Source organism: Ornithodoros turicata, chromosome 4, assembly GCF_037126465.1.
Source record: "Ornithodoros turicata isolate Travis chromosome 4, ASM3712646v1, whole genome shotgun sequence".
NCBI lineage: Eukaryota > Metazoa > Arthropoda > Arachnida > Ixodida > Argasidae > Ornithodoros > Ornithodoros turicata.
In genome coordinates, this window is record NC_088204.1 from 29,601,880 (window position 1) to 29,628,433 (window position 26,554).

The 26,554-nt window shown below is 46.1% G+C and overlaps 2 protein-coding genes across 3 annotated transcripts in view; both read right to left on the reverse strand.

The window, feature by feature from the left end:
• Positions 1-216: 216 nt before the first annotated feature.
• LOC135392252 (uncharacterized) lies at positions 217-3,094 on the reverse strand. Its single transcript, XM_064622971.1, has 5 exons — positions 2,982-3,094; positions 2,720-2,849; positions 2,499-2,642; positions 1,435-1,742; positions 217-403 (listed from the first exon to the last, which is right to left on the reverse strand). The coding sequence occupies exons 1-5, from the start codon at positions 3,092-3,094 to the stop codon at positions 217-219; spliced, it is 882 nt and encodes a 293-aa protein (XP_064479041.1).
• Positions 1,446-26,554, reverse strand: part of LOC135392905 (uncharacterized) — a 104,861-nt gene continuing 79,752 nt past the window's right edge. The window contains exons 7-12 of one of the 2 annotated variants that reach the window (XM_064623563.1): positions 11,495-11,603; positions 10,073-10,153; positions 2,982-3,148; positions 2,720-2,849; positions 2,499-2,642; positions 1,446-1,742 (exon numbers count right to left, since the gene is read on the reverse strand). In XM_064623563.1, coding sequence (XP_064479633.1) covers positions 3,136-3,148; positions 10,073-10,153; positions 11,495-11,603 — 203 coding nt within the window. In that variant the 3' untranslated portion in view covers positions 1,446-1,742; positions 2,499-2,642; positions 2,720-2,849; positions 2,982-3,135. Of the gene's footprint in view, positions 1,743-2,498; positions 2,643-2,719; positions 2,850-2,981; positions 3,149-10,072; positions 10,154-11,494; positions 11,604-25,206; positions 25,395-26,554 lie in introns of those variants that run through there. The other variant, XM_064623566.1, reaches the window with a different exon arrangement.

The following is a 26,554-nucleotide window of genomic DNA, read 5'->3' on the forward strand; positions in this document are numbered from 1 at the left end:
CCACTATTGTTGCCGGAGGGCTGGACAGACCCTCCTAGTCAGGAGTTACCTTTTGACTATTTCCCATCTTTTCCCTTTATTTTTTTTAGATGAGATCGACTAGGCGCTCTAGGCGCGGCCCGGCTGGCCCCCCTCACCAGCGGACCGGATCTTCCGGTGGCAGCTCGCGCCACTATGCAACTTCGGCGAACGCGCATCCCAGAGATGACTTCCCTCCTAGGCCTCGTCACCGTTCTGTTGCAACGTGGACCATTGTACATTCCGGACAACCAGTCCCATGGGCCTCGCGCTCAAGATGGGCGTCGCAACCCCGGCCTCTGCGTGGCGCCGACCCGTCTTCCGTACCGCAACCATTTCGAGGTGTAACCATTGAGGATCGTCACCCAGCGGATCCTTTGCTGCCCTATACAGAGGAAGAAAGACAAGCCTTGTGTCCCAGCTGCGGCGTTCCCATCATCCATCGGGCCACCCATCTGAGAGGACCCCTCCACCGCGTCCGAATGGAACTAACCCAGACCATGAGAGCTCGAGCCACACGGGTCACGGAGTCTGACCTGAGCGCCGCCATTTCCATGATCCAACGTCATCGGCCGGAGCTCCTGTTGCCCACCGAACCGCGACCTCAGCAACCACGAGCACTGGACACCGACTTGATCGATCTTCTCGAGGAAGACATGCCAGAGAACTGAGTGTGTGCTTCGACTGCTTCAGGAACGGCCTACTTTCGTGCCCGTGGATGCGGCATGTTTTTCGTTTTTTGTGAGTCCAATTTGGAGAAGGGGGGATGTGGGAAACAGAACTTTCCCTGCGAATTTGTTGTCTCGTCACGCTGTCGGGAACTATCATGTGCGGGTTATCTGCTTTTCGTTATTCCCGTCACCACGCCGGTGATATGTTATCGTTATCTGTGATTGCACGTGCCGCTCTTCGAAGTGTTACTAGGCGCGAGGATTCTTTTCCTTAAAAGGGGACCACCGTAGGATTTTGGGGCACTCCGACTCCGAGCATTGGGCATTGCGGCAGTGTGTTCGGTAAGGCTTTGTACGTGGTGAGGTATGTCATTAAACGTTTGATTGCATTCTTCCTTTTGAGTTGGTTGCACTTCCTTCTGGTAGCGAGTGGGTGGAACGGCCCCGGGTGTGGGACCGCCGGCTCTGGGAGCCGTGAGGCGGTCGCCACAGAGTAAACCATTGCACTCACTCCATTTCTGTATTGGCTGTCAAAACTGTCCACACGACGCTACATGCAGGGTGGTGCAACAGTATTTCTCTTGGCGTGCTATTGTGTCTCTTTATCTCAAACAGCCTATGTAGTTGACGGACTAGATTTCTTCTCCTAGTAAATTGAACACGACTATATAGGTGCCACGGAGGGGGACACCCCAGTGAACATGCTTTAAGCCAGTTCCCTCATGTAGAAGTAATGACAAATCACCTTGCACGGCTCAGTCGAAGGTTGAACGCCCTCCTTTCTGTTGGCTGATTAAGACCTGAATAAGGCCTCAAGAAGTCACGTCGAAGCTGAAACGCCTCATCACCGATGAACACATGAGGCACCAGGAGGTCACTGTTGGGCAACTTTTTAATCCCTGGAATGCCCAATGTTCCACTCTCAAGATGGTGTCCAATTGGCGATGCTTTGAAGACGCCGGAATCACTCTGACGGCCTTCTGCTCCAACGTCGATGAGCACGAATCTGTAACGGCTGTCCACAACAGCCATCAACACTACAGAAAACGTGCCCTGTAAAGAGAAACACCACAATGAGAACACCTTGGAGAAGGACAAACACAAATACAGGGACTGAAACCGCAACGGAACCAAAAACCATTTGGAACCAAATTTTTTTAAGAACTAGAATGTAAACCGTAACATAAACTGCAAAATGTGACTTTGATTACTTTGCCATGTGTTTTTCATTCAGAAATTGTGTAGGCAACTTACCATCTTATGTGCTCGGATGACATATGCATCGTATGACATGTATGTATTGCATACGTCCCTTCCGAGTTATAACCTGTATTATTGTGATAATTTAATATACGTTTAATTTAGTATAGTACACTGACTTTTTTCGCACCTGTTTGCTGATCCACTGAACGCACGCAGTTATTCTGGCCTCGTAATTTGTTAGAGCACAAGTGAAAGGAACGTGCATGAGATAATATAGTGATTGCAACAAATGGCTTTACGGGGAACGTCAGGGAAAACGGCAAAAGTGTGCCCTTCACTTCACTACGCTTTCGGAGTGCAACATATAAATATATTCATTTTACCCATTTGCACGTTGTAACTCATTTTGGGACATCCACGCATTTTGCAGATATATCCTAGAGATAGCTGAAAAAAATACAGGTTCATCTGTTTCGTTACCAGTAACCCCATATCTTAAAAAGGCGAATCCCATAACCGAAACTGCTTTCAGAGTTCCGACACGAACCGTAACCAAACCGACATTTGTTTCAGTTTCAGTCCCCCCCCACAAAGCTGATCAGTTACCTTATAGTTGTAGTACAGGGAGCCAGTGCGCTTGGGTGCTACAATCCTGACATGCTTTCCATCGACATCCCCAATGCAGTTGCGGAACTGCCATCGCTCTGCAAAACCCCTTGAGATCTCTGCCCATTCTGTCGGACTTGGTGGCTGTTGTGCAGAAAAGGAAGTGGGTGCTAGGTCTATGTGTATATTCAGTGTGATTCAGCAACATGGCTGGCACCCACCTTCATGTACAAGTCCTTAAGTTTCTCCCACAGGACACCGCAGGTTAAATGAATGGCCTCTCGAGCTGTTTCTATACCAACCCTATAGGCCATTGCAACATCTTTGAAGTCTATTCCAGACGAGAGATACCTGTGGTGAGATTGAAGGGTCATTTCTTGTTAGCTAAGTCCGTAGGTAAGGTATGATGTAAGGTAAGGTAAGTCGTAGGTATGATGTGTTAGGTAACCTGAGATGCACTGTCAGCTCAGTGTTTACGCTTACCTCAGTGTAAATGCCAACCTCTCTGCTGAAGATATTGGCTCTCTGCACAAGTGAGCCTTTGTTAGGTCCTTTTCCACCAGTCTGTGCAAAATATCGAACTGTTCGGGACCCATTCGGAAATATTTCACGAAGTAGGTACGGTCCCCACTGTCTCTCAGCTTCCGTATCTGCAAAAGTTAGGCGATTTTTGTTCTGTGGTCGATATCAAACGGGTTCTCTTTTATGCATGCACAAAAAGCTCAGCGTCTGTGCTTTGAACGTGGCAGATGAAGAAAAGAAAAACGATATCGAACATAAACGGCTCTGTACCTGTCGAGTGCGATGTGCGATGCGAACATGCTCTTAGAACAAACATTGTAAGAATGACACTCACCGCTGTGTAGAATTCGCTTTCTGCTTTCCTGCCTTCCCACACAGGACGCACCCACCAATCCTTTTCCTGCGACAGCTGTCGCTTTTTGAGAAGAATCAGCTTTTTTTTAGCAGCAGCAACTTTCGCCTTTCGTCCATAGCGGGAGAACAGTGGCAGGAAGCGGAAGTACAAGCAAGAGGTTTTCACTTTGATAGTCGGCGCACCGTGTTTGTTGCCTTTGGCTACCAGTGGCTACCAGATATTGTAGTTATACAATGTTATACTGCATGTTTTTCAAGTGATATCTGTCCCGTATGTTATGCCATCTCGCACTCATGACCAGATATGCCGCCAGGGGCCGTGAGTGCAAACTTCGCGCCAGCTCCTAGGCTGCGCCGAGAAAACGTCGTTTGCGGGTGGGCCCGACGTTTCCCCATCGGGAGTGACGTCACGACCTCAAAGCTCGGCGTATCTGCGTCGAGAAAACGTCGTATGCGGTTCCCGCTTTATACTGCTCAGAGAGCTATATATCGCTGCACACCCGTGCACATGTAAAATAAAACAAAATTCAAAAACGTTGAACAACATTATTTGGTTTGTTGTGCTCAAAACCACCCAAAACGGCCAGCTCAGCCCACGCGCGAACATACGGCTACGATGCGCCAGACGCGACCGTCACCACCTGCTGCTTATGCGCGCGCCGCCGCGCGGCAGCTCCGGTCCCTAGGCTAACTTTCCGGCGGTGTTTCGTGACCAGAGAGAGTATCAAAGGACCGTGGTATAAGGATTAGAATGTACGACAAGAGGATTACTAATGGCGGGGAAAGCTGTAGATAACACATGCCCTCCTCAGTTCTCCCTCTCCACATGCGCCACGTCACACTAGCTGTCCGACACCATTGTATTAGACCGACGACAACGACGACGGGGAGACAAGTGCAGCACGCGCTGCACGAGCTCGAGAATAACTCCGATAGCTTGGATTGTACACAATCATCTGCTTTTGACATCTCGTTAAGCGCGGACCCCATAACAAGCGACACGCGACGCGCTGCAGAATTTGTCTCTGTCGCGTCTGGTCATGGCGCGACTTCCTGGTCCATTTGAGCAGCGACATTTCGTCACCGAGAAATGATGTTTTTGGAGAAGCAATGCTTATTTTATTCGAGCTAAGTTGTAAATTGCCATAAATATACCAAAAATAGTATTTCATTCGTCAAAACGAGGAGAAATTGTAATGAAGTTGCTATGTAATATTCGCCGTAACGCAGTGGCGCTGCGGTTGAAGTACCCAACGCCCCGCCCACTTCTTCGTCTGCTAGTTTTGTTGGTTGCCCTCTCCACCCTCTCCCTTGCCCACGCGTTCAGTTCTTGTTTCACGCCGCCAAATCTAGCTGGTTTTGTCAAACAACAGGCAACGAACTCAGCGACATGCTACAAATATCTACTGGGAGTAGATGCAGAAATATTGAGCCGCGACAAAGCTTTTTTGACGCTCGTGTGGCGGCAGTGACGTCGATTTTGTCGCTTCTCGCGTGTATCTGCCGCGTGTCGCTTGTTATGGGATTCGGGCTTTAAGGCCTCGTGTTGTGTTCACTTTGCATGAGCCCTCCTGCTTCGTTCGCCGCATGGTAGTTCGCCAGCCGATCCTGTCTTCGATCTCTTCTCCAGGAAGGGTCACTAAACTGCAACGAATGTGGCACTCATTCCAATGCTATGTTCCTGGCTGCCACATCTCCTGGAGCTACGAACAAAGACAGTGCCAGAGTTTTTTTGCCATCATTGCATTAGAAACTGGTGACTCTTCCAGGTGTAACAAATTCTCTGCTGTTCGTCGCGGCGTAAAGAAAACGTGTACCGGAGATTAACACGCATATCAGAAATCAGTTGGGGGATCACTGCATACCAATCACAAAGCGTTTTGGAAAGTCGTCAAGGACAAGACATCCCTTGAACATAATCAGATAAGTTTATGCTATGATAATGGCATTTCTGTGACCCCCTCATGGTTGCCAATACCTTTGCTCATTATTTTTGTGATGCCATGCACTGCCATAGTGGCAATGTTAGTTCCGACACTTCGGTGCCTTCTACATCCACGCTCTTATGCCTTTAAATATCACAATTTCTGATGATGAAGCTGTCCAAGCTGCTAAAATCATCTAAAACTTGTGGCTTTGATAACATCCTGAACTTTATTGTCAAAGGCTGTGCAACAGTTTTAGCGCAAATTCTGACTACTGTGTTTAACAGATCCCTGAATTTCTGTGTACCGTCTTTTCGGAAGAACTCTATTATTGTACCCATACACATATCAGGTTCAACTACATCTGCCTCTAATTACATACGTATTTCATTATTCCCTAGTCTTCCGAAGGTCTTTGGAAAAAGAGGTACATAACAACCCTTCTTCGTTTTTTAAATCATCACTGGTAGAAACCCAACATGGTTTTACTTCTGGCAGGTCAGTATTGACTAATCTCGTCACGTATCCAGCTCCATAGGGCGAACGTTGTCATGGTTTTCTCAGGTTGGATTCTGTCTATTTCGACTTTTCGAAAACCTTTGACCGAATTAGCCAAACGCTACTCCCGAAAATTGTCACATTACGGCATATCTGATAGAATTTGCACATGGTTTGCATCTTACTTCTTACTTACATCTTACTTCTGTATGAGGCTGAACTATGTGCGTATAGGCGGTTATTATTCTAATCCATACAGATCTTTGTCAGAAGTGCCTCAGGGCTCAAATCTCGGTCCTTTGTTGTTTAACATTTTGTGAACAACCTATCCCTCTGCAATAAGCACTCTTACCTTCCCCAATATGCAGATGATCCGAAAGTATACCGCGAGATCTCCTGTACAAATTATTCTCCCCTGCTTTCACCATTACGTTACTGCAGTACACCAGTGGTCTTCAGACAGCTCGCGTAGGCTGAACGCAGGTAAACGATCGTGACATATTTTACAATAAAAAAAAAAGCTAAGAAGTTTACTTACATGTACACCTTTCTATTTTGGGTAATAAGACGAAACAGCGTCGTTCCCGAACTCGGCGTTTTTCTTTTTTTGTAAATCTTTGTCTTTTAATCTACATGTGGAAAATATATGCATGCACGAGAAAGCTCGGCCTCATTGCGCGCATTACGAAACCGTTATTTACTTCGCCAATATCACACCAGAGTCACTAAATAAGCTTCGCTTCAGAGTATCGACACTCAAGTCCAAGGGAGAGCAGGAGCGCCATCTTGTTTCCGCACCGCACCGGTATCATCCCCAGTTGAGGATCAAAGACGGCTAACGTAATGCTCGCTGTGAGATAGAGAAGCGTGTGTGATTGTTGTGCGATAATCCATCTATTGTCCACCAGAGCGTTTCCGAAGATGTCAAAGTGAGCTCAAGGCCGTCAACTGCTGTTTGTTAACGAAAGGAACATTTCACCCGCGCACAATAGATGGCCTCGTGGGCTAAAGTGCGGAGTCCGCGTGCACGTGGGTAGCGTGGCGCAGAAACAAGATTGCGCATGCTCGCACTTGCAACTCAGTGTCGATACTCTAAAGTGTGGCTTATTTAGTGACTCTATATTACACTATCGTATTACCTCACTTAGAATTTGCCTCTACTTCATGGAACTCAGTTACTTCACGACATCAAATGGTCGAAGATGTTCAACGGCGCTTTATTCGCATATTTCACGATTGGTACATCGGGACCAGCACGAATTACGACTATTATCCTTGGCCTAATAAACGAACTTCGTACATTATCCCTTCGTCGTAGGCGTCACGACTTTGTTTTTCTATATAATGCAATCCATTCTAGACTTGATTGCCCAGCACTTATTTCCCTCGTTTATTTTAACGCCCCAGGTCAGATGCTAAGATTTCCATACGCGTTTCATGCCGACAGGCATTGTGGTAGCTGTCCTTTATCACTAGGGCACGGATTTTTAGGGATTAGCCTAGAGATGCCTATAATCGCCTAAATGCGACATTTTCGGGGTTGCCTGCCATTTTATCGACTCTGTTGAATTCTAGCCTTTTTTAATATTTTTAGACGCCATCACAGCTTTTTTTTAGAGGTGGAAGTGTGAGTGCGCCTTCCAGGGTTGTGCTGAGTCCTGCTTTTTCTTTCTGCGTGTTTGCGCCTTTTGTTCCTTCTTTGCTTTTCGTTTCCTTCAGTGGTTTGCTAGAAGGGGTTCATGTACATTTGATCAAAAGATGTGACTTCTCTGAACCTTTCAAGATCATCCAGGACAGAGAACTAAAAGCATTCGACATAGCGTGGTTCCAGGCCGCCTCAGCATTCGTGTACCAGACGTCAAAGCTTGTATGGTACAGTAGCCTTGAAACGAGCTAGTTTTCCGTGATGCAGCATTCTGAAACACCAACAAACCCAAAGAGCGCACCAGATTAACGCGCCTATTTTTGCATTTTATTGCCTACTTTGGTATTTTTGAGAGCCTAAATGCCTGCCTATTTCGACCGTTTTCAGTTCCTAAATTTCCTGCCCTATTTATCACACGTTATGGCTAATTTTAGTATCTCTCGCGAGTATGATTTGGGCACTTTTGCGAACGCTAGATATTTTTTTTCTCTAGTATTGCGACTCTAGTATGATTTTCTGTTCACTTTAACATGTTGTGATTCCTCACTTACCACTATTTCAGACTCAGTATTTTCGTACTCGAGTATCTGTGATGTTCTAGATGTGCCACTATTACCTTTGTTATTTTCTATTATGCTGTTGGTTGTGTTACAATCAGGAGTGTACTAGTAACTAGGCAACTGCCGTTCTTGGGCACCGTTAAAGTACCAATAAATAAATAAAGTTTGTTTGCCCCTGATTCAGTGAGGTCGTCGAGTACACTCAGCGAACAAGTGAGGGTTATCTGATTCAGCAACTTGTACTGCCAAGAAATCGTCAGTACAGTACAGAACGTTTGCGTTTTGAAACTATTCTCCGTTCCATCTCGCCAAGTGCGTATAACTTGAAAGGAACAGTCTAGAGGCACACAACTTTACTTCTATTTTGGTCTGCATGAAATGTTAGGCGTACGAGAACCATTTGCACACAATTAGTACAACCGCAGCGAACTTGCGACGCCTACAACAGCCCCCCCCCCCCCTCCTCCCTCCGATCTCCCGTGTGAACACCCTCCTTCGCCTTCACGACAGCTACATGATGGGCACCGGGGCGCGCGTCACTGTATGACGTGCAACGAAGGAACACTCCTCATTAGAACTGGGATCACTTGATGAAGGTGACGTCGGCCACAGCCAACCAGCAAAGGCTCATGCCGGATCGTCTGCTAGGGCTTCGGAAACGCTAGACGTTCTTCGGCTACGCGATGTCCGAAATGAAGGATTCGAATGCCGCCAATGACATCGACTTTTTGGGGCCGCTGACATCATGGCAAGAACGAGTAGTGCAACACGAATCTCACTGAGCTTTGTACAGCGACATCCTAGTTTTGCACGACAGTGTGCGGCTCTATGGCGCTACACGGAGTTGGAGTTCTCGAACCAGAAAGGTCTTTTGTGACGCCACGGGGATCTAACAACTGGTGGAGAGATCGTCAGATATAAGGGGGGATGTAATTGTATGGGGATGCCTTTGCTAGTTGTACGTGCGGCAGCTGCACCGCTATGCTGGCCGAGCGTAGGAGTAGTCAGTTTTAGTACAGCTCCCGTCGAAGTTAATAACAACACTGGAAGAAATGTGGTCTCGTTTCCGAGCGCTATTCAGCAACCTTTGGGGCTATGAGGAAGCCTTGATTGAACAAAATTATGCTGTAGTTTAATGCAAAGATTTTGTTTACGTCACATTCCCGCAGTGCTCCCAGGGTGCCTGTTACCACGCCCGGAAATGCGGCAGAATTTTTTCCAGTGTTATTATTAACTTTGACGGCAGCTGTACATCGTATGAATCGTACGCTATGGCCTTTGCGTAAGGGGTTTGCATGGTGGTCCTGCGCAATGTGCAAGATCTACAATCTACGCAGGTAAGAGGGGCTCACTGACTGCACCCGCTCAGAAGCGAAGCGGCCGACGGACAACTAGCATGACGTCACGGCGCCGGTTTCCGGAAGACAGTACTGCGCGCCATCCTGCGCAGTCCTTGCAAACCAAAATCATACACAAATCCCCACAAAGTGTGATTTAACTGAGTCGCGCCGACTAATGGGGGCTGTCAGTGACATATGAAGCTGGGCGAGTTGATGTGGCGTAACTGAAAACCAAAAGGAGTGCACACGGAAGACACGAAAGGGACGAACGCAGCCCCACGCATATTCGGTACTTATTTGCAAAATATGCAATCGCGCAAAATTTCTTGCAGAACACGTCAGCGAAGCGTACCAAAAGAAACAAAACAAAAAAGTGCGCACGTGTGCTTTCAGACACCCTGTCAATCTTGCACTTTGCTTTGCCTAGGTGTTTGCTTTGTTGTCTCAATATTTTGTTATGTCAAGTGTACTTCACAAACGGCACTATTTGCTCCCTGGTGCAAGTTCCGCTTTGCTTTCCTCGGCATTCAGGTCATTCGTGCGGGGCACTACTAGTTCGCGTCCTTCGTGTAGATTTGCTGGACACTCAGCAGATGAGTAACTCACTAAAAACAATTTCGTTCACTTAAAAAGTTGTTGAAATTACGATCCCAGCTGTACTCTAAGGCAATAAACAAGTAGGCAAAATTGACATGGGTAACCAAGGGTAGTTCGCAGTGCAGACACTTACTTATACAAGTTTTTCATCACTCTGCAGCATGAGTTCATCTGTACGCTAATTCCAAGGCAGGGGTGCCCTGGGAAGCCCAACCTGTAAAATCAAAGCATCGGAGATGTACATCGAGATCAAATGATTGAGATCCCCGTAGCAAAATAAACTACTGTAAATACATGCTAAATACACTAAAAAATGCATAGTCGCGCGCGGGAAGCTACCAACGGCGAACTTGGACTAACCAGGACAGGAAATTGTAAACACCGAGATTGGACTAACCTAACAATAAACAAACTAACATGGAACTCCCTCGTGTCCGCCATGCTGAGCATAAGGGTTGCTAAAATGTTCCTCTAAATGTATCGTGCACGGATGCTTGAATACTGTGCATTCCGGTGCCAGCTCAGTTAACGCTCAAGCGTTTGAGTTCTTCGGAAGCGCTCCCTTTTCTGTCTATACATATACATCTGCATATACATCTTGCTTCGACACATATCCTGAGATGCTGTAGTATCCGCAGCCAGAGCTACTACACAGGGATTGTCCTAGCATCCGCCGCAGCGCCTAATGCCCCCATAATGTTCCAACACCCACAAAATACCGGAAGGAAAGGCCAAAAACTCCACAAAAGCAGCAGGCACGGCCATCACCCCCCGCCCCCTCCCAAGATGAAAATCCCGGGAATATCTCTGCTACTACGGAACACCATGGAAAATGGTGTTCTGAGGCTGGAACACAGAGAAAGAACAAACACACAAGGCCTCAAGTACCTAAGAACACTGAACGGTGAAAAATCACTGAACGGTGAAAAGTCACTGAAAAGGTTGAGCCCTGAGTCGTGGACCGGTAATCCGGACGATGTGGGTTCGAGTCCTACAGCTGACTAACCTTTTCATTGACTTCTTTCTTTGGTCTCGGCTACTACCACCTGCGAGCGCAGCAATGCACACAGGTCAGATTGCAGACACGTGCGCAAGAAGCTAGAGCAGTGTTATTCGTATAATTGCGCTGTTGTACGGTTGCATACAATCGTACACAGCGCTGTCCTGTTCCTGCGCTGTCCCTTACACCACACGGTCTCCTCGTTCCACAAACCAGTCCGCGCGCAAGGTAATATAGCGCCTAGCTGTACTTCTTCATGCGCTGAGTGCGAATAAATTGGAACCATTGACCATTGAGCACAGAATATACATGCTTCCAGTAGCCTATGAGATCCACACACAGCAACATTAGTGCTCCTCTAAGCTATAACTCTAACATCACTGCATTCAGAATGTATTGTGTATTTCAAGAAATCGTTGGGAGCGGTACTGCGCAGTAAGCCCGTATCAATAGGCTATACGCTCTGACTCACTGGTTGGTGCCAACCATTTGTGACAATCCCTGCACATCAACTGCACAGCTATAAATGTCACGTCTTCCAAACAGCATGCTTACGTTTTAACCAGGGCGAGACTAATGGAGGAATCCAAGTCATAGTAATTGAACGGCGATGTAATAATTACGATGAACTTGTCCTTGGTGCATAGAGATTCGCTCTTTTGGGCTGCAGGGAAAACATTTTATGTTCTAAGCAGGGCATCAAAACCGGAATGCGAAAATATGTGAGACAACATGTTAAACAATATCTTAAAAAATGTGATAACCTTAGTGCATTTGTTAGAAAAATGTCTGGAGTGGGGTAAGGTGGGGCTAGATGAGAAAAAAAAAAGCAATTGAACTTGATTTTTTTATTTTTCGTCTTTAAAAAACGAGCGTTGGGCACATTCTCAGAGGTCTAGAGCTTCTGACCTTTAAATGCAGAACGGACGTAGCCGGTCCAGAATAAGGAAAGAACAAGAACATTTTCTCATCTTGCCCCAACCCTCGGGGCAAGGCGAGACTTCGCGTGGGGCGAAATGAGACACGCAGTGGTAATGAACTATACAAATCAGTTTTTGCAATCCAACCAGACAAAGTAAAGCCTGTAGGCCTCTACGCATCCCCCTTGAGCCCGCCGCCCACATGATGTGCAGTAAAACCACGCAGAACCCGGTACTATTTTGCTCCACCGTTCTTTGCAAACAATGCACCGCCAATCCCTTCTGTCCCAGGTCGCTCGCTTTTGCGTGCAATTCTGTTTTGCTAGGAACATCCTAGGAAACAGGAAATTTTGCAGGAAAATCTTAGGCAATATGCAAAAAAGAAAATCTCTGAGGAGCAAGCCTAAAGCCACCTAATAGTTGACTTATCACTTTCTAAATTACATTAAATTTGAATTACATTAAATTGTTGCGCATTGGCCAGTCATGTCATCGGACGCATTAGTTTTTCTGTTCAACACCGGATAACCAAGAGTGCCCATATTTTGCATATATCTAGAAGAATGAATAAAGAAATAGGATGTGGACTTACATTGATAGAATATGCCTGCGAAACGCTGGTGCACAGGTGACAAGAGGAAGGACTACATAAAATCGCGCCTTTTTCGCGGATGTTTACATTCCAGGCAGAAGTAACCGACTTTTTTTTATCTTCAACGCGAACACGCATCCGGACGATTCTCACGTGCAATAAACCGGACAAGCACAGCCACCTATGAGTAAGGTTTCATGCGCATGGGGCAGCGAGTCTGAAACAGGAGGCGTGGAGCAAAAAATGTCGCGTTTTGCCCCTGTCTCATCTTGCCCCACCTTACCCTGCATACACCCGGAATACTATTGTTTCTATTTTCTACACACACCCGGAATTATTTCTAATTTCATGGTGTACGAGTGCAACAACAAGAACAAAAGACAGATGGACACGTGACAAGCAGCTAGTGCGTAGTAACACAGTTGGAAGTGCGTGCTATTTGGGTCTCTATAGGTTTGTCTTTTATTGTTGTTGCACACATTGCTCTCTATATCACACGTTGCAGTTTATAGGTTGGATTTGAGAAGTTACGCGTGGTAGCCTATATGCTATACATTAAGGATCCTACATTCAACGAATGCGTTTGACTCGCAGACTATGTGCGCCTGTAACGGTTGACGCGTCCGTGACAAACGACTAACATTTGTTCGGTGCAAAATGGCTTCCGTACATTGTAATTGGCGGGTCGTTTATCGTATGCGCTCACAAACTCCGATATTGGTCATCATTTGTAGCTTTATGTCCCGATACAGCTGTGGCAACAAGCGGCGTAAAAGATACAGGTCCGAGGATAAACTTTGCCCTCCTACGATGGTATGAACCTCTACGGGGTTCACATGTCTCTTCATCCGCCTACCTGGAGTCCATTATCTACATGGCACCCGCGGCAACTACTGCGGCAGAACAGTACCAACCTAGTACCCTACGAGGAAGCAATTTTCTCGATATTATGGAAAATGTGCACGAGGTACAAAAACAGTTTTACTTTTACTGGGCTTATTTTGTCCTAGAGCACCTCCACTTGCCTGCTTCAGTGTCTATACCGCATGACTTTTTGTATACGTCAGTAGTATACGGTAGTGCAGATGGAACACGGTAGTGAGTAGCCCATAGTGGTAGGCACTTGGCGTCCTTGCAACAGCCACTTGCGTCATGCCCCCCCAATCCCATACCCATACCCCCATAACCCCAACCCTATAACCCCATGCCATGAATCACCCCGCGCTACCGCTCATTCATCGGCAGTCCCGTCCTGCGGCACGTGCAACATGTCACCATACTTTGTGTAATATCGCGCACCATTATTATTTTCGTGAGCCGACCCCGCGCATCTCTCGGTGCAAACAATGCAGGGACGTATTCATCGCCTCCAATAGACAACTTTCTGCCGCCGATAGACGGCTGCCAGATCCCTTCCTGCCGCCGGACAGCTCGCCCCCTGGGCCGTCGCATCCAGCCTCTGCACATTTCTCCATAGAAAGGATACACAGATGTACACCATCAAAACGTTTATATTGCCAGTTGTAATGAATTCAACCAATTCATGTTACCCACAAGGCCCGACGTTGGCTATAATTTTTTACCACCTTAAAGTTCCGAACATTTCAGCAGAACATGAACGATTTCTTTTTCCTGCAGATGCTAATCTGAACACTTAATTATTGACAGCGGAAGCTTCAAACTCATATTCAGATATCAAAACCAATGCACAGTTGCGCACACTTTCATATCTGTTGAAATTTGAGCGATTCGTAACACTAAGGAGCAGAGACACCCAGAGATCTAATAATTTTCATTCATATCTAATGTCACGCAGGAATACAAACAAACCTTCTTATTATGTGGCACTTACCCACATGGCACTCGCAAACACTGATATCAAGGCAATTTGATACTTTCATAATCGTTTTGAATGAAAGCAATAAAGAAGACCAATAGCCACTACCCAATTTTACACCATGTTACCGTCAAAGAATCAGATTGATAAAATCCTAGCGAGCAATTATTCTACGTTATATATCGTAGCATTAACCACAAAATTTTACAATGGACTGATGACAATCTCCCCCAGCCATGCTGAGCAGAGTTGATTAGCGCTCGGTTTCCGCATGCCTCCACATATCTCTGGCCAAGATGCCGCATTCGTTCATTGAATGCTCCTCGATGTGGCTTTCACAGCACAGTGGCGTTATTGCTTGGGGAAAGTTGACTCTGTAGGAGATCTACGGCCCTTCTTGGTCAAAGTAATCGACCTCGATTACTTTAAATTTCTTCTGCCATTGGTGCACAATCGAAAAAGGCGTGAATATTAAAAGTGGTTGACACCTTTTTTTCAACCAATGGCCCCACGTGTTATCTTGGAAAGCGACCAGCCTTATCGGTGTTTCCTCCTCAGAATCCGAAGGCCACACAGGTCTGTGATCAGCCCGCCCTGCCTTGTTGCTTCGATTCTTTGGTGTCAGAAACAGAAAACTCTACCGGGTAAAACTGAATTTCGTAGAAAATGCGCGGAAAAGCACGCTCGTAATTTCCTTTTTTGCTGTTGCTCATTTTTCTTGATGTACAGGTGTGCAAGACGGCAATGTTTGTGTGACACCGTGATTGTACTTGGCATTTATAATTCGGTATGTGCCCGTGAGATGGCGCTGATGGCTGGCAACAAAATGATAAAAGCGCGAAGGATCATTGCAAAGGGTCGAACGGACAATGTGGCGCGAGTCGTAGATGCGTTTATGAGAAATCGGTTCGTGCTTTAAATCTTGAGCTTTGTTTAGGAGCTTTTCTTTATATTATTCTGTGTGTTCGTGTGCTCTATATGCGAAATGATAACTCGCATTTCAATATGCTTCTTTTGCTCCTGAGCCGTGGGGGTGGTAATGATACCGCAAAAGAGCGTTGATAGTTTTACTCAACAAACAGTCAGCTTTGATCGATGAGTTTTTTGTGTGCACACCGCTATGTTGCAATAACATCGATTGTACGACGGCTCTGACGACGCTTCGAAAAGCCCGCCACTTCCACGCATGAGGCCGCGATCGGCGCAGAGAAACGGTGTTACGCGGTGCTTTTATATCATTATTAAACAAAAACGAAGAAAGATATAAACTTTTTTGTTGTGACGAGCACATACAGACTTTATACAACACAACAAACGTAAATGCACCTGCGGACCCATCACGAAACCCATCGCCGCTCAAAGTAATCGACCGGGGTTAAGATGTTTACTGGTGCGCAGGTGATACAAGGAATGACTAAGTGCATGTGGCACGAGCCACGCTCTGGGGGCAGGCTGTCGTCGTCTGTAAAGGTTTTAACATCCTGCCCCCCGACGACGTGGAGGCGGATGCTGGTACGTTGCTGAGATGATGCATTGAGGGGCAAAGTGGGTCTGCGCGAAGTTTTCAGAGTCCGAGTACGGAACGCCAGGTCGGTCTCGCTGAACCAATAAATCTCCTCATCCATGCAGTCGAGCGCTGCAAACCATTGATGTTGCGGTTCCTCAACTCGCCCTTCTGGGTGTGCCACAGGGGTGCTACTGCAACACTTTGCGTCTCATCCTCTTTGGAGGGCAGTTGACCACTCCTGTGGCAGACTCGATGCTTCGGAGATCGTGTTCGGATTTCAGCGTCTCCACGGCACGCTTCGTTGTCATCAGCTGGGAAGTCCAGTTGGCACAGGCAGATGGTCCGGTCAGCGGTAGAAGCGGCCACGTTATGTACCGATGAGAAGTCCGCAGTGATTCGTCCTTGCTTGTCTAGATGCAAGTCTAAATGGTGCCTCTTTCGCTACATTACTTTTCAGCTTTGAAACCAATCTTTTACGTCACTGTTACGTCAAAATGACGTAGGGTCACGGTCCGAGATTAGGGCCGAGAGGCTGCGAAGCAAAAAATAGGTATAAATTTCAATTGAAATGGGTGGGATTTAAGGGCGGAGTATTTCGTGGCAGCCCCGCCCTATACAGCTTGAAACGTAAAGTAATCAAGGTCGATTAGTTTAGACGAGGATAGGGCCCCTAGAGCACATTCTTCTCCATTGCCCACACTACCAAACTTCCCAAACCATACTCTTTCTGTATACCATAGGACTTCGATTCTTATTGTCAAGGGGCTCATCATTTCATTCCCCGCATCGCCACCAGCAATGGGGTAGAGCATCGTCCCTGGCGATGGAACTCCCAAGTCATCATCTTGCAATAAAGCTTGTTGTTGTTAATAGCTCTTCGGGGAAACATTACAGAGGTCAAAGCCCGGACCAAAATATAAGGTAACCACGCGAAACGGGACTGCAAATTTGAGTTAAAGCTATTTTTAACATTATAATTATTGATAAAATTCTGAGTCGCTCCCTTTTCCACCACTTGACCAATAGTCACAGTATGCTACATACTGCCAGGCTTATAGTACATTGCTCCGGGAATGGGAATAGGACGATGTTTTCAATGGCAGCCCTTAAAGCGACATTCCGGAGGTCTGGTGATTTTCGAATAACGATTGTATTAGATTCCAAACAGGACATGTATGCTACATGTGAAACGAGAAAGCTTAATTCTTCCTCGTTGTAGAGAAAATGAATGCGATGAATGAATGCGAATGAATTGTATGCGAATTCCCTATCCAGTTTCGGTAACCCCCGACCACGCCCGACACTAGTGACGTCACGAGTGTCGAGACAAAGCAACGTCTGCAGCGGCGACGCGAGACGCAATGCAATCGAAAGTGTTTTTAGCATGAGCAGTACGGACGAAACAGGGCTGCTTTCTGAGAGCGACGATGACCTTTATTATGACAACTACGTCGAAGACGAATGTCAGTTTACAACAGGCCCTTTGCCAGTACCGCAAGTACGCACGGAAGCATGCACGGGACGGACGATAGCCTCCTTCGTCGCCGAAGGTTCCCATTCAAGCTGCAGATTTACTTAGGTGACAGCTTGTTGTCTGCACGCGAGTTTTGTGTCTGTTTCATAGGTGGGGAAGTTACTTTTATTTTGTAGTGCACTACCGTTACTCACTACTTTTCAAAAAGTAACGCGTTACGTTATTCGTTAGTGTTGCGGTAGTGGGTAACGCGTTACTAACGCCGTTACTTCTGATAAGTAATGCCGTTACTTTTGCATTACTTCACCAGTTGTCCTTATAATATGTAACATTTTTGGTTGAGTCACATAAGTGCATTCCGCAAATCAATACAAGCAGTGTTGGGCACAAACAAGGGTCACGCATAAACACAACTTACATGTACGATTTATTGCAACGCAGAAGTAGTTGATGTTCAAAATTTTCATCTCTGAGCTTCGCCCGTTTGGGCTGAGAGGACGCCTAACGGCCAGTGAGTGCTCCTCGTCAAGGTTGATCTCACACAGTACAAATCCAAACAGCCAATCCCTTGGTACTTTGTTACTTGTTCAGAGGGTAGAGGCTATTTTTCTGGCGCTTTTGCCCCATTCGTCCGAAAAATACCAGAGGGAGTGAAAAACTGAGGTGGAAAACAAAGGTGACACCTCAAACAGGGTAGGTCAATAACCCTTCTTTTGCTTTCTTCGTGGGTGCCGATGTGACCTTCTTGTCATTGTTGAAAATGAATAGAAAAAATCGGGGATTTTCCCGGATTCTGCACGCACGGTCCTCGCCCAAGCTTTGAAGTTTAGGCGATGAAGCAACGTTCCCGAACACGCAGTAACGCATAACGCCGTTACGCGTTAGTTAGTAAAAATGTAATGACGTTACGTTACTCATTACTTTTCTCCCAAATGTAATGCGTTACCATATTTCACTACTCGAATGTAACGCGTTACCGGTAACGCACTACTTTGTAACGCGTTACTCCCCACCTATGGCTGTTTACACGGCATATGTTGTTGAGTCAGCGTTCTGTATATCTTGTTTAGATGCTGGTGCTTAGGCTGCAATCCGGAACTCCCGAATGGATTTCTGTGCTTCCGAAGCGTCGTGATTACTTCCGAATCTGCGACGAAAACAACATTGATTGCATTGCTCAGCATCATATGTTTCCAGCATTGACTATTGTGCCTTCACCGTCAACTTCTCTTCGTTTTTGTGCGACACATGAGGCACTAGATCCCCACCCAAGTGGAGCAACACAGAGACGTGAACAGGTACTGTAACAACCATGTTTATACTAACTGAACCGTGGTTTTACATATGAAAACCACGAACGTGTGAGTAGATGTAAAATTCCCAGAATATCAAACTAAGTTTCGGGACGGCACGCAGAAATTTGACTTGTTCTTTCTCTCTGTTCTTTCTCCTTTCTCTCTCTCTTTTTTTTGTGCGTGTGGAGTACCCTTCGGTTTGCAGCATATACCTTGTTGATATGTTGGGTGTGGGACCACCTTGGCCGTGGACATCGCAGGCAAATACCCCGCTGCTGCGTATCATCTATTCACAGTGTATTTCCATCACCAGTCTATCACGGATTTCAAGGTGGGACAGATATAACAAACAGTTCCAATGTTGAGCAATTTATTGAAGTTGCTATGATTTGTATTGACCACGTAAAGAATTTTCTCAGAGATTGCTCACTGTATGATTGGAGAACGATTTTGCTGCCCAGCCTGCCCTGAAACCTGGCTGTACTCTTGTACAAGCTACACAGAAACCGTGAAACAAATAATTTTTATATACATTGAGAGAAAACACGCACTTGTGATGCTACAGAGATTACAGGACTTCTGGATGTCTTGCAGAAGTTACATGTCCATCCAAGATCCATGTTGAAAAATACAAGATTATTTTGTCATTGCATGCCTACCTCTGCATCAAATTAAAACAGACATTTGGAACATCTGCATTGAAAACTAATAATATAAATATTACAAGCAGTGATAACGGATATGAAATCCACATGAGGCTTCAAAATTAGGCATTGCATGTGTAGCATGTCCTAGACATCCTAAATCACAATAGAAGTACGTGTGTGTATAGTGTCCAGTTTTTAACCAGTTAGGGAAGATTTCTTAACATTATCTGCTCTGTATAATTACGTTCTTTCTCATTGCAGGATAATGCGTCGTCGTCTCATCAGCACATAGTGCGCAGTATGTAAGTTGTAAGGCTGGTGTGTATTGTGCGGTTTGTTCATTTTATTGTAGATATTAAATTGTTGTGTATTTGCAGTAAGTGCTGTGAAATAATTGATTTGTGAAAAAACACTATTTTCATAAAATTATATTTCGTGTAAATAAGAAGAGAGGACAATTATTGTTCAGCATACTTGCGATATTTAATTTCTCCACATTTGAACACTTTTTTCGATGACCTGTATGCTAGCGCACAATGCAAGATATTCCCATTTTACTCATGTGAAACAATTAAGACACAAACACATTTAAAATGATGTTCAGCAAACCGAAAAAAAAGAAACGAAAATCGTTTGTGCATGTTGCAACTTAGTCTCGCTATTCCGCAGTCACTAATTGATGTAACTGGCATACACAATATGAGCGTGGATTCTTATTCTAACAGGTAAGCTGAGCAACGACGACAAATGACACAGAGCCACATTTTCCATGCTCATTTGAATCTGAATTTCGGGGTCGTCAACACTGGAAGTCATGACCATCACATGATCGATGACTTTTTCAGCGCACATAATTTCCTTGCATTAACTCACATCTTGTGTTGCCAGAAATAAATAGCACTTTGGTAGAGGAGGTACTGGCACCGGTGTATATGAGCAAGGCCCATGATGTCGAACAGGCGCAGCAACTTGGTGATGCTGCTACCAGAGAAAAGGATTGCCGGGCACATTGCAATATTGCCCAAAGGTTTTTCAAAAACAAGCGGCTGGCTGTTCCACTGCTTACTGTGGCCATTCTCACAAGTGATTGTAGCTCTTGCAAGCGTTCCCATTGTTGTGAGCAGCATGTTTGTGGGTGATGATGAGCACCCGGTGCACACTTCTAGGAGTTCTATATGGCTGGAGCATGCCATGATGGACATGTCGGGTACTGGTGAAGGCTGCGCTACAGACCTGAGGGTAATATTTAATCTTACTGACATGACAAAACTTCAAGAGTCATACAACCCCACACTGTGGACAAAACAACGCTCCGAGAAATGTATCACACAATTCTTTCCTGCCTTTGCTAGTTTGTTATAGCATCTCTGCTATATTTGTAATAATAAGAGCAAGTGGAGAGTCAGGTGGCAAAACCCCACTGCTCTAAAGGAATGTGAGTACTAACTGCTTTCTTGCAGATAATGAAGCAGACAGCGAAGGGAAAGAGCATCCTCCCACAATGTATCGTAATACTTAGCCATCACCATCCAACTCATCAACAAGATGGCGCGTACCTACCACATCTATTGGCATGTTTGGGAAGCAATAAACAAAGGGTTGGTGGCAGAAGGTTAGGTAATGTACAGGGAGTAAAAAAATGTACACTCACTCCCCATCACTGTCATAGCCAAGCTCCGAGCTGAGTTGATAAGACGGGTCATCACACAAAGCCTCTGACCTATATCAGATGGCAGTGAGACATCAGTACGGCCTCATACACAGATGTATAAAATTAACCACATTTATGTTTCACCACTAGATTGTCGCCCTATAGCCTTCGTTAGTTTCATGATGAACATATGTCTTCAGTATGACAAGCTCAACCACCCCATGCTTTTTCAGTTCAATGTGAACAGTACTGACAAAATATGCATGATATTGCACAGTTATTTTCCTGGGTTCCTCCTCAAAACTGACAATATCGGCTGTGTCATCATGCCCTGGTGATGAAACTGACAAGGAAACAGGTGGAGGCTTCACAGCAGGTGTTGATGATCTAGGGAGGGCTTGGACACTGTCGGATGGCTCAGGAACCTCCACTATGACCAAACAAGGTGGATCCTCTGTAGGCACTGTCTGAGTGGTTGCATCTTGTGCGGGTGGTCTTCATTGTGTGACTGTGGGCTTTCCTCCAAACGTCTCTCATCTGTCTGTGTTGCTGCATTGTTCATTGCATGCCCAGGCCCTATGAATGGGGACTGAATTGCAGTGAGCAACTTACATTTGTAAAGCGAGTGACTAGTTTGACTGTGTGCAAAATACTTTTTTCAGGACTTGGTATATTACACATATACACAAACACCGAGATATAGTTACATCATGAATGGCTTTTAACCAAACTGATGTTTGGAGTAAAAAATGTTAAACATGCAAGGGTGAAATAAACAAATAGTTTGCATCCGACGACCAGAATGCAAAATGTATTGTAGTTAGTCAATATGGTTTTACAACGGGTCTTTGCAGAGTTTCAGACCCAATGAACAGATGCAGTATGAACAGAAATTGTGCAACCTTTGTCACTACCTGAAGATGCAGTGTAATGCACACCAGGCTCCTAGGAGTCAGGTGGAGAGGGTTGTGATACACCTTTGAAAAAAAGAACCAGAATACATCAGCGCATGCCGGCTTTGTCTCATCTGTATATTTTTCTTCCATGTTCCTTCTGTGAACTGAACTACGAAAACACATCACACATTTCCCCGATACTGGCCATGCAGTTTACCTGCGATCTTGACTACGCCAAACCACAGGGCAAACTCATGAGTACCACTCCGGCAGTGAGCGCGACACAAGTTTCAGGAAATGTGCCTATGACAAATATTGCGGCTCAATACGTATTTTTCTATTTTTACAAAGCAGAAAATTATTCTTCACCATACTCACTTGTCTCTTCAAAAGGAACTGTCACTGCACCGTGGCCGTGCTCCTGCGCATCAATCAAAGATGTGGAGCAAACAATATGTGAACCTGAGATGATCAGGAAAGTTAAGGACTTACGCTATCGTAGCTCGAAGAAGCTGATGATGCGTTGAGACTAACCAGAGGATCAATGAAAACCGAAGGCACCGCGTCAGATTTCAAAATGTGACTTCGTCTTTCCTGGACGAGATATGCCGAGCTCCCCGCTGAGGTCTGTCAGACTCTTCGAAGCAATCCGCGGTAAAGTGCTCGGAACAGAGGGTACTTTGATTCGTAGAACTGCCATCCGGGGCAACGAACCTTTGCTATCCATAGCTGTCGACGCTCGCACTTCGGAAAACTGAAAAACGATACTCCTGTTGTGTTCTCTTTGTTGTTCTTGCAGTGAACCTGTGTCCTGCCATTGCCACAAACGTGTTCAGCGACGTCGAAGTAGCAAAAAAGGCGGCACGTATTGAAATATCGAAAGTACGAAAAGCGACTGCTAGACAGGCGACAGGCGTCCGAGGCACGGCGGAGCAGACACCGGAAGTCGACGCCGGTGACGTCACCAGTGATCGGAGTGCGGCTTTCAATCGAGGGTAGTGTCCAAAGTTCAAAATTCAATAAAAAATTCCCGGGGCCGAATCCAAAGGCGTTTGCATGGTGGCTCCAGGAAACATAAGAAATCGGCCTTTAGGCCGATAGGCTACGGCTATAGGATAGGCTATAGGATAGGCTACGGCTATAGGATAGGCTAAGAAATCGGCCTTTAGGCTACGGCCTTTAGGCCGTAGTCACACTGGTTATACACGTGCTCCAAACATGTATGACAACATGTCTTCAAACATGTATGGAGCATGTATAATGCTCGGTCACACTGGTTATACAATTCTTGTTTGACAACATCGTTTGGTCCAAACACTTGTATGATTATACATCGCCTCGAACATGTGTCGTTCACACTGGTTATACAACTACAGTGGGAGTGGCTTAAACACTGATGTATGACACACGTCAGTGTCACAGTAACCAACCCAGGAGTTTATATACTTTCCATTTGCCTCCATCGCGGCTCAAAATATACGAAGACGACGAAGACTGGGCTGCACCTGCTGATTTTCGATTCTCTCCTGCAACTATACGTGAGTATGAAGTATAATTCAGTGCACAATGTATTCAATTCATGACAGCGCCATACCAAAAATATGGTGGCTCATCTGGTTTTGATCTTGGCTGTGTCTTTTGAAACGCAACAGGCAATCATGGCAGAAGCAAATACAGAAAGCACAGAGATTGCGCTTGCGGCTCTTGTTCTCCTCGAAGTCGAACAAGGGCTTGATGACATCGAGCCGCATCGATGAGCACGTCGAAGTGTCTGGGTCAAGCCGTATTTGAAGCGTCGTCTGCAACTCAGTTGTTACGAAAACCTTATGCGGGAACTCGCCATGAAGGACATGGACAGCCACCGCCGATATATTCGTATGGACGTCGGGATGTTCGAGCATGTGTTAAACCTGGTGCGCCCTCACATCGAAAAACAAGACACAAATTGTAGGACTGCAATTTCGGCTGGGGAACGACTTTCAGTCACCCTGAGGTACCTCGCAACTGGTGAGAAACTGGAAACGACACCGTAGTGCTCTACATAGAATACATCGATTTATCTACAGGTGAATCATTCCATTCACTTTGATATCAGTTCCGCATGGCTCATTACACCCTGTCAGGGATAGTGCGTCAAGTGTGTAAGGCTCTGTACAACGTCCTCAAACCACTATACCTGAGGACACCTACAACTGAGGACGAGTGGAAGCAAGTCGCAGTGGCGTTTGAGGATGCATGGAACTTTCCAAATCGCATTGGAGCCCTAGACGGAAAACACGTTCAGATCTTACCTCCGCCGAAGTCTGGGGCTATGTACAGAAATTACAAAGGCAGCTTCAGCATTGTGCTCATGGTACTTGTTGGGGCTGACCTCGAGTTTCTGTACATCGATGTGGGGCGGAACGGGAGGCTTTCAGACAGCGCAGTTTGGAACCATTGCAGTCTCAAGAGTGCCATCGAAATGAACAAGCTCCACATCCCCTCAGCCAGGGCTCCTCGGGGTAGCGACTAGGTCCTTCCCTACACGATTGTAGCGGATGAAGGTTTCGGGCTCAAGACATACATGCAGAGGTCTTTTCAAGCCCGGGAATTAAACATTGAAAGACGAATCTATAACTACAGGTTAGAATTAGGTGCACATGCTTATATGTATGACACAACCAACACAAGCCGCTATTAGCTGATCATCCTTTATGCAGGCTCTCGAGGGCAAGAAGGGTGGTTGAAAATGCTTTTGGAGTGCTTGCCAGCCGCTGGCACGTATTAAGAAGCCCTATGAGAGTTCGTGCGGAAACTGCAAGGGATATTGTGAAGGCAACCATGACGCTGCACAATGTCTTACGAAGTGCCAGAAGTACCAAGAGGATGTACACTCCTCCTGGATATCTTGATACCGAGAACATCCTCACAGGTTAGGAAAACGTCTTGGGTTTGGCCCCAGTGATGCCAGTGTTGCTGATACCTCCGTCGATTTAGGTGAGGTGAATCATGGTGAATGGAGGCAGAACCACCCTGGCTTGCTTGAGGGACACTGCCCAAACGGGTCTCGGGGCCACAACCATACAGCTGCAGCAAAGGAAGTGAGGGGGAATTTCTGTGCCTACTTCAATGGTCCTGGTGTCGTAAGCTGGCAGAGGCGTGCAGTTGGACTGGAATCATGTATGTGAGTATATATGTATTATGGGTCCTAAATGAAGTACAGTCAACCCTTCCATATAGCAAATATTTTATGCAACATTCTCTAAAGAAATTCTCCTGTACCATGTTTCGCATTCAATGCTTTGTTCCAAATTGCATTTAATAATCTATCTCGCTCTATCCAGAACGAACACAGCGGATGACGTTTCCCAACAACTTCAGGAAGTCATCGACTTCATCAGTTTGTGGGGGAAGACGGCTGAGCCTGTCCACTGCTGCGTGAAGTAGGGCTGACCGTTGCGCCACAATTCTTGCCTCATCCTCTCTATCTGCTCTTGATTTCTTCCGCGCTTGCTCAGCGCTGCTGCTACTTGAAGATGAGATCGTCCGGTTTTCCTGAGTAACGGCAGTGTGCGTCTCGTCATCCAGTAGAAGGGGCTCATCTCCATGCTCTTCGTCACTTGCGTCCATTGTCCTCTGTGTGGACTCGAGAAGCACCTAGATTTGTGCAAAATACAGGACTTTGTTTGTGCATGCTTCAAGTATACGCATGGCGTGACAAAAATGGCAGAAAGATCTGGGAACGTGCTCACACCGAAACCACGCATACGATAAAGTATGGTGCATGGTGCGTAAGTGCGGCTTTGTATGGTAATTTCATTATTACCTATTATGACAATGTGATAAAGCGCAATAAAAATGGTAGCAGAGGAAGAGCACAGTTTTTGCGAATAACCACAACTGCTATCTGCATTGCTTTGCTCTAACAACAAGGCTGATCTACGCATGTAGAGCGATAGAATGTACTTAACCTCGTGCCAGCGGTAGCTGACATTTATGCCGACCTGCTTTTATGGGGAGAAATGTCACGCATGTTAAGCTCATTAATATAAATTGGTATTTAAGGTAAGATGATCGGATGTTAGCGCAGTACCTGGACAGCTGGAGACGGACACGGAACCGGCGGAGACCCCTCCGGGAAGTTTGGGTCAAGGCTTGACTCGCTTGCGGACCTCGGGTTTCCACCAACAAGGAATCCCATCCGTTTGAAGTGTATCCAGGTTGATACGTACGCCTGGTCGGCGCCGTCGCCAGACCTCTTTCGGTCAACTTTACGTTGTTCACGTGCAAAGGCTGACCGCAAGGAATTCCATTTCGCCTTCGCAGCGGCAACTACATACAACTAACGACGTCGTAGTGCTCTACAGACACCACTGGTACAGCTACGTAAACAATCACTTGCCTTCGACGCTGAGCTCAGTTGCAATTTCCGCGAAATTTCTTTCGCGGACGTCTTTCTTGTAGTAGTCTTTGTGCCTTATTTGCCACAGGGGCGGCCGGTCCTCCACCAAAGGAATAAGGTCAGGTTCCATGCGCGCAGGCAAAGAGCTCGCCATTTTTAACACACGCCGAACACAATGTCGCTGACACTGAACTCGTGCAAAATAACTCACGTGCATCACGACACTCATCACGTTGACACTGACTCGTGAGAAGGAAAACTGTCGTGGCGAATACGCCCGTTTATCCAACTTGTCCATTGCTGTTTTTCGGCAGTGCCCAAATACATCGTCGTGTGTATGACAACATGTTGTCAAACATAGTCAGAGGGCTTGCTTGTATGACGGCACGGTCACACTGGTTATACACACGTGTTT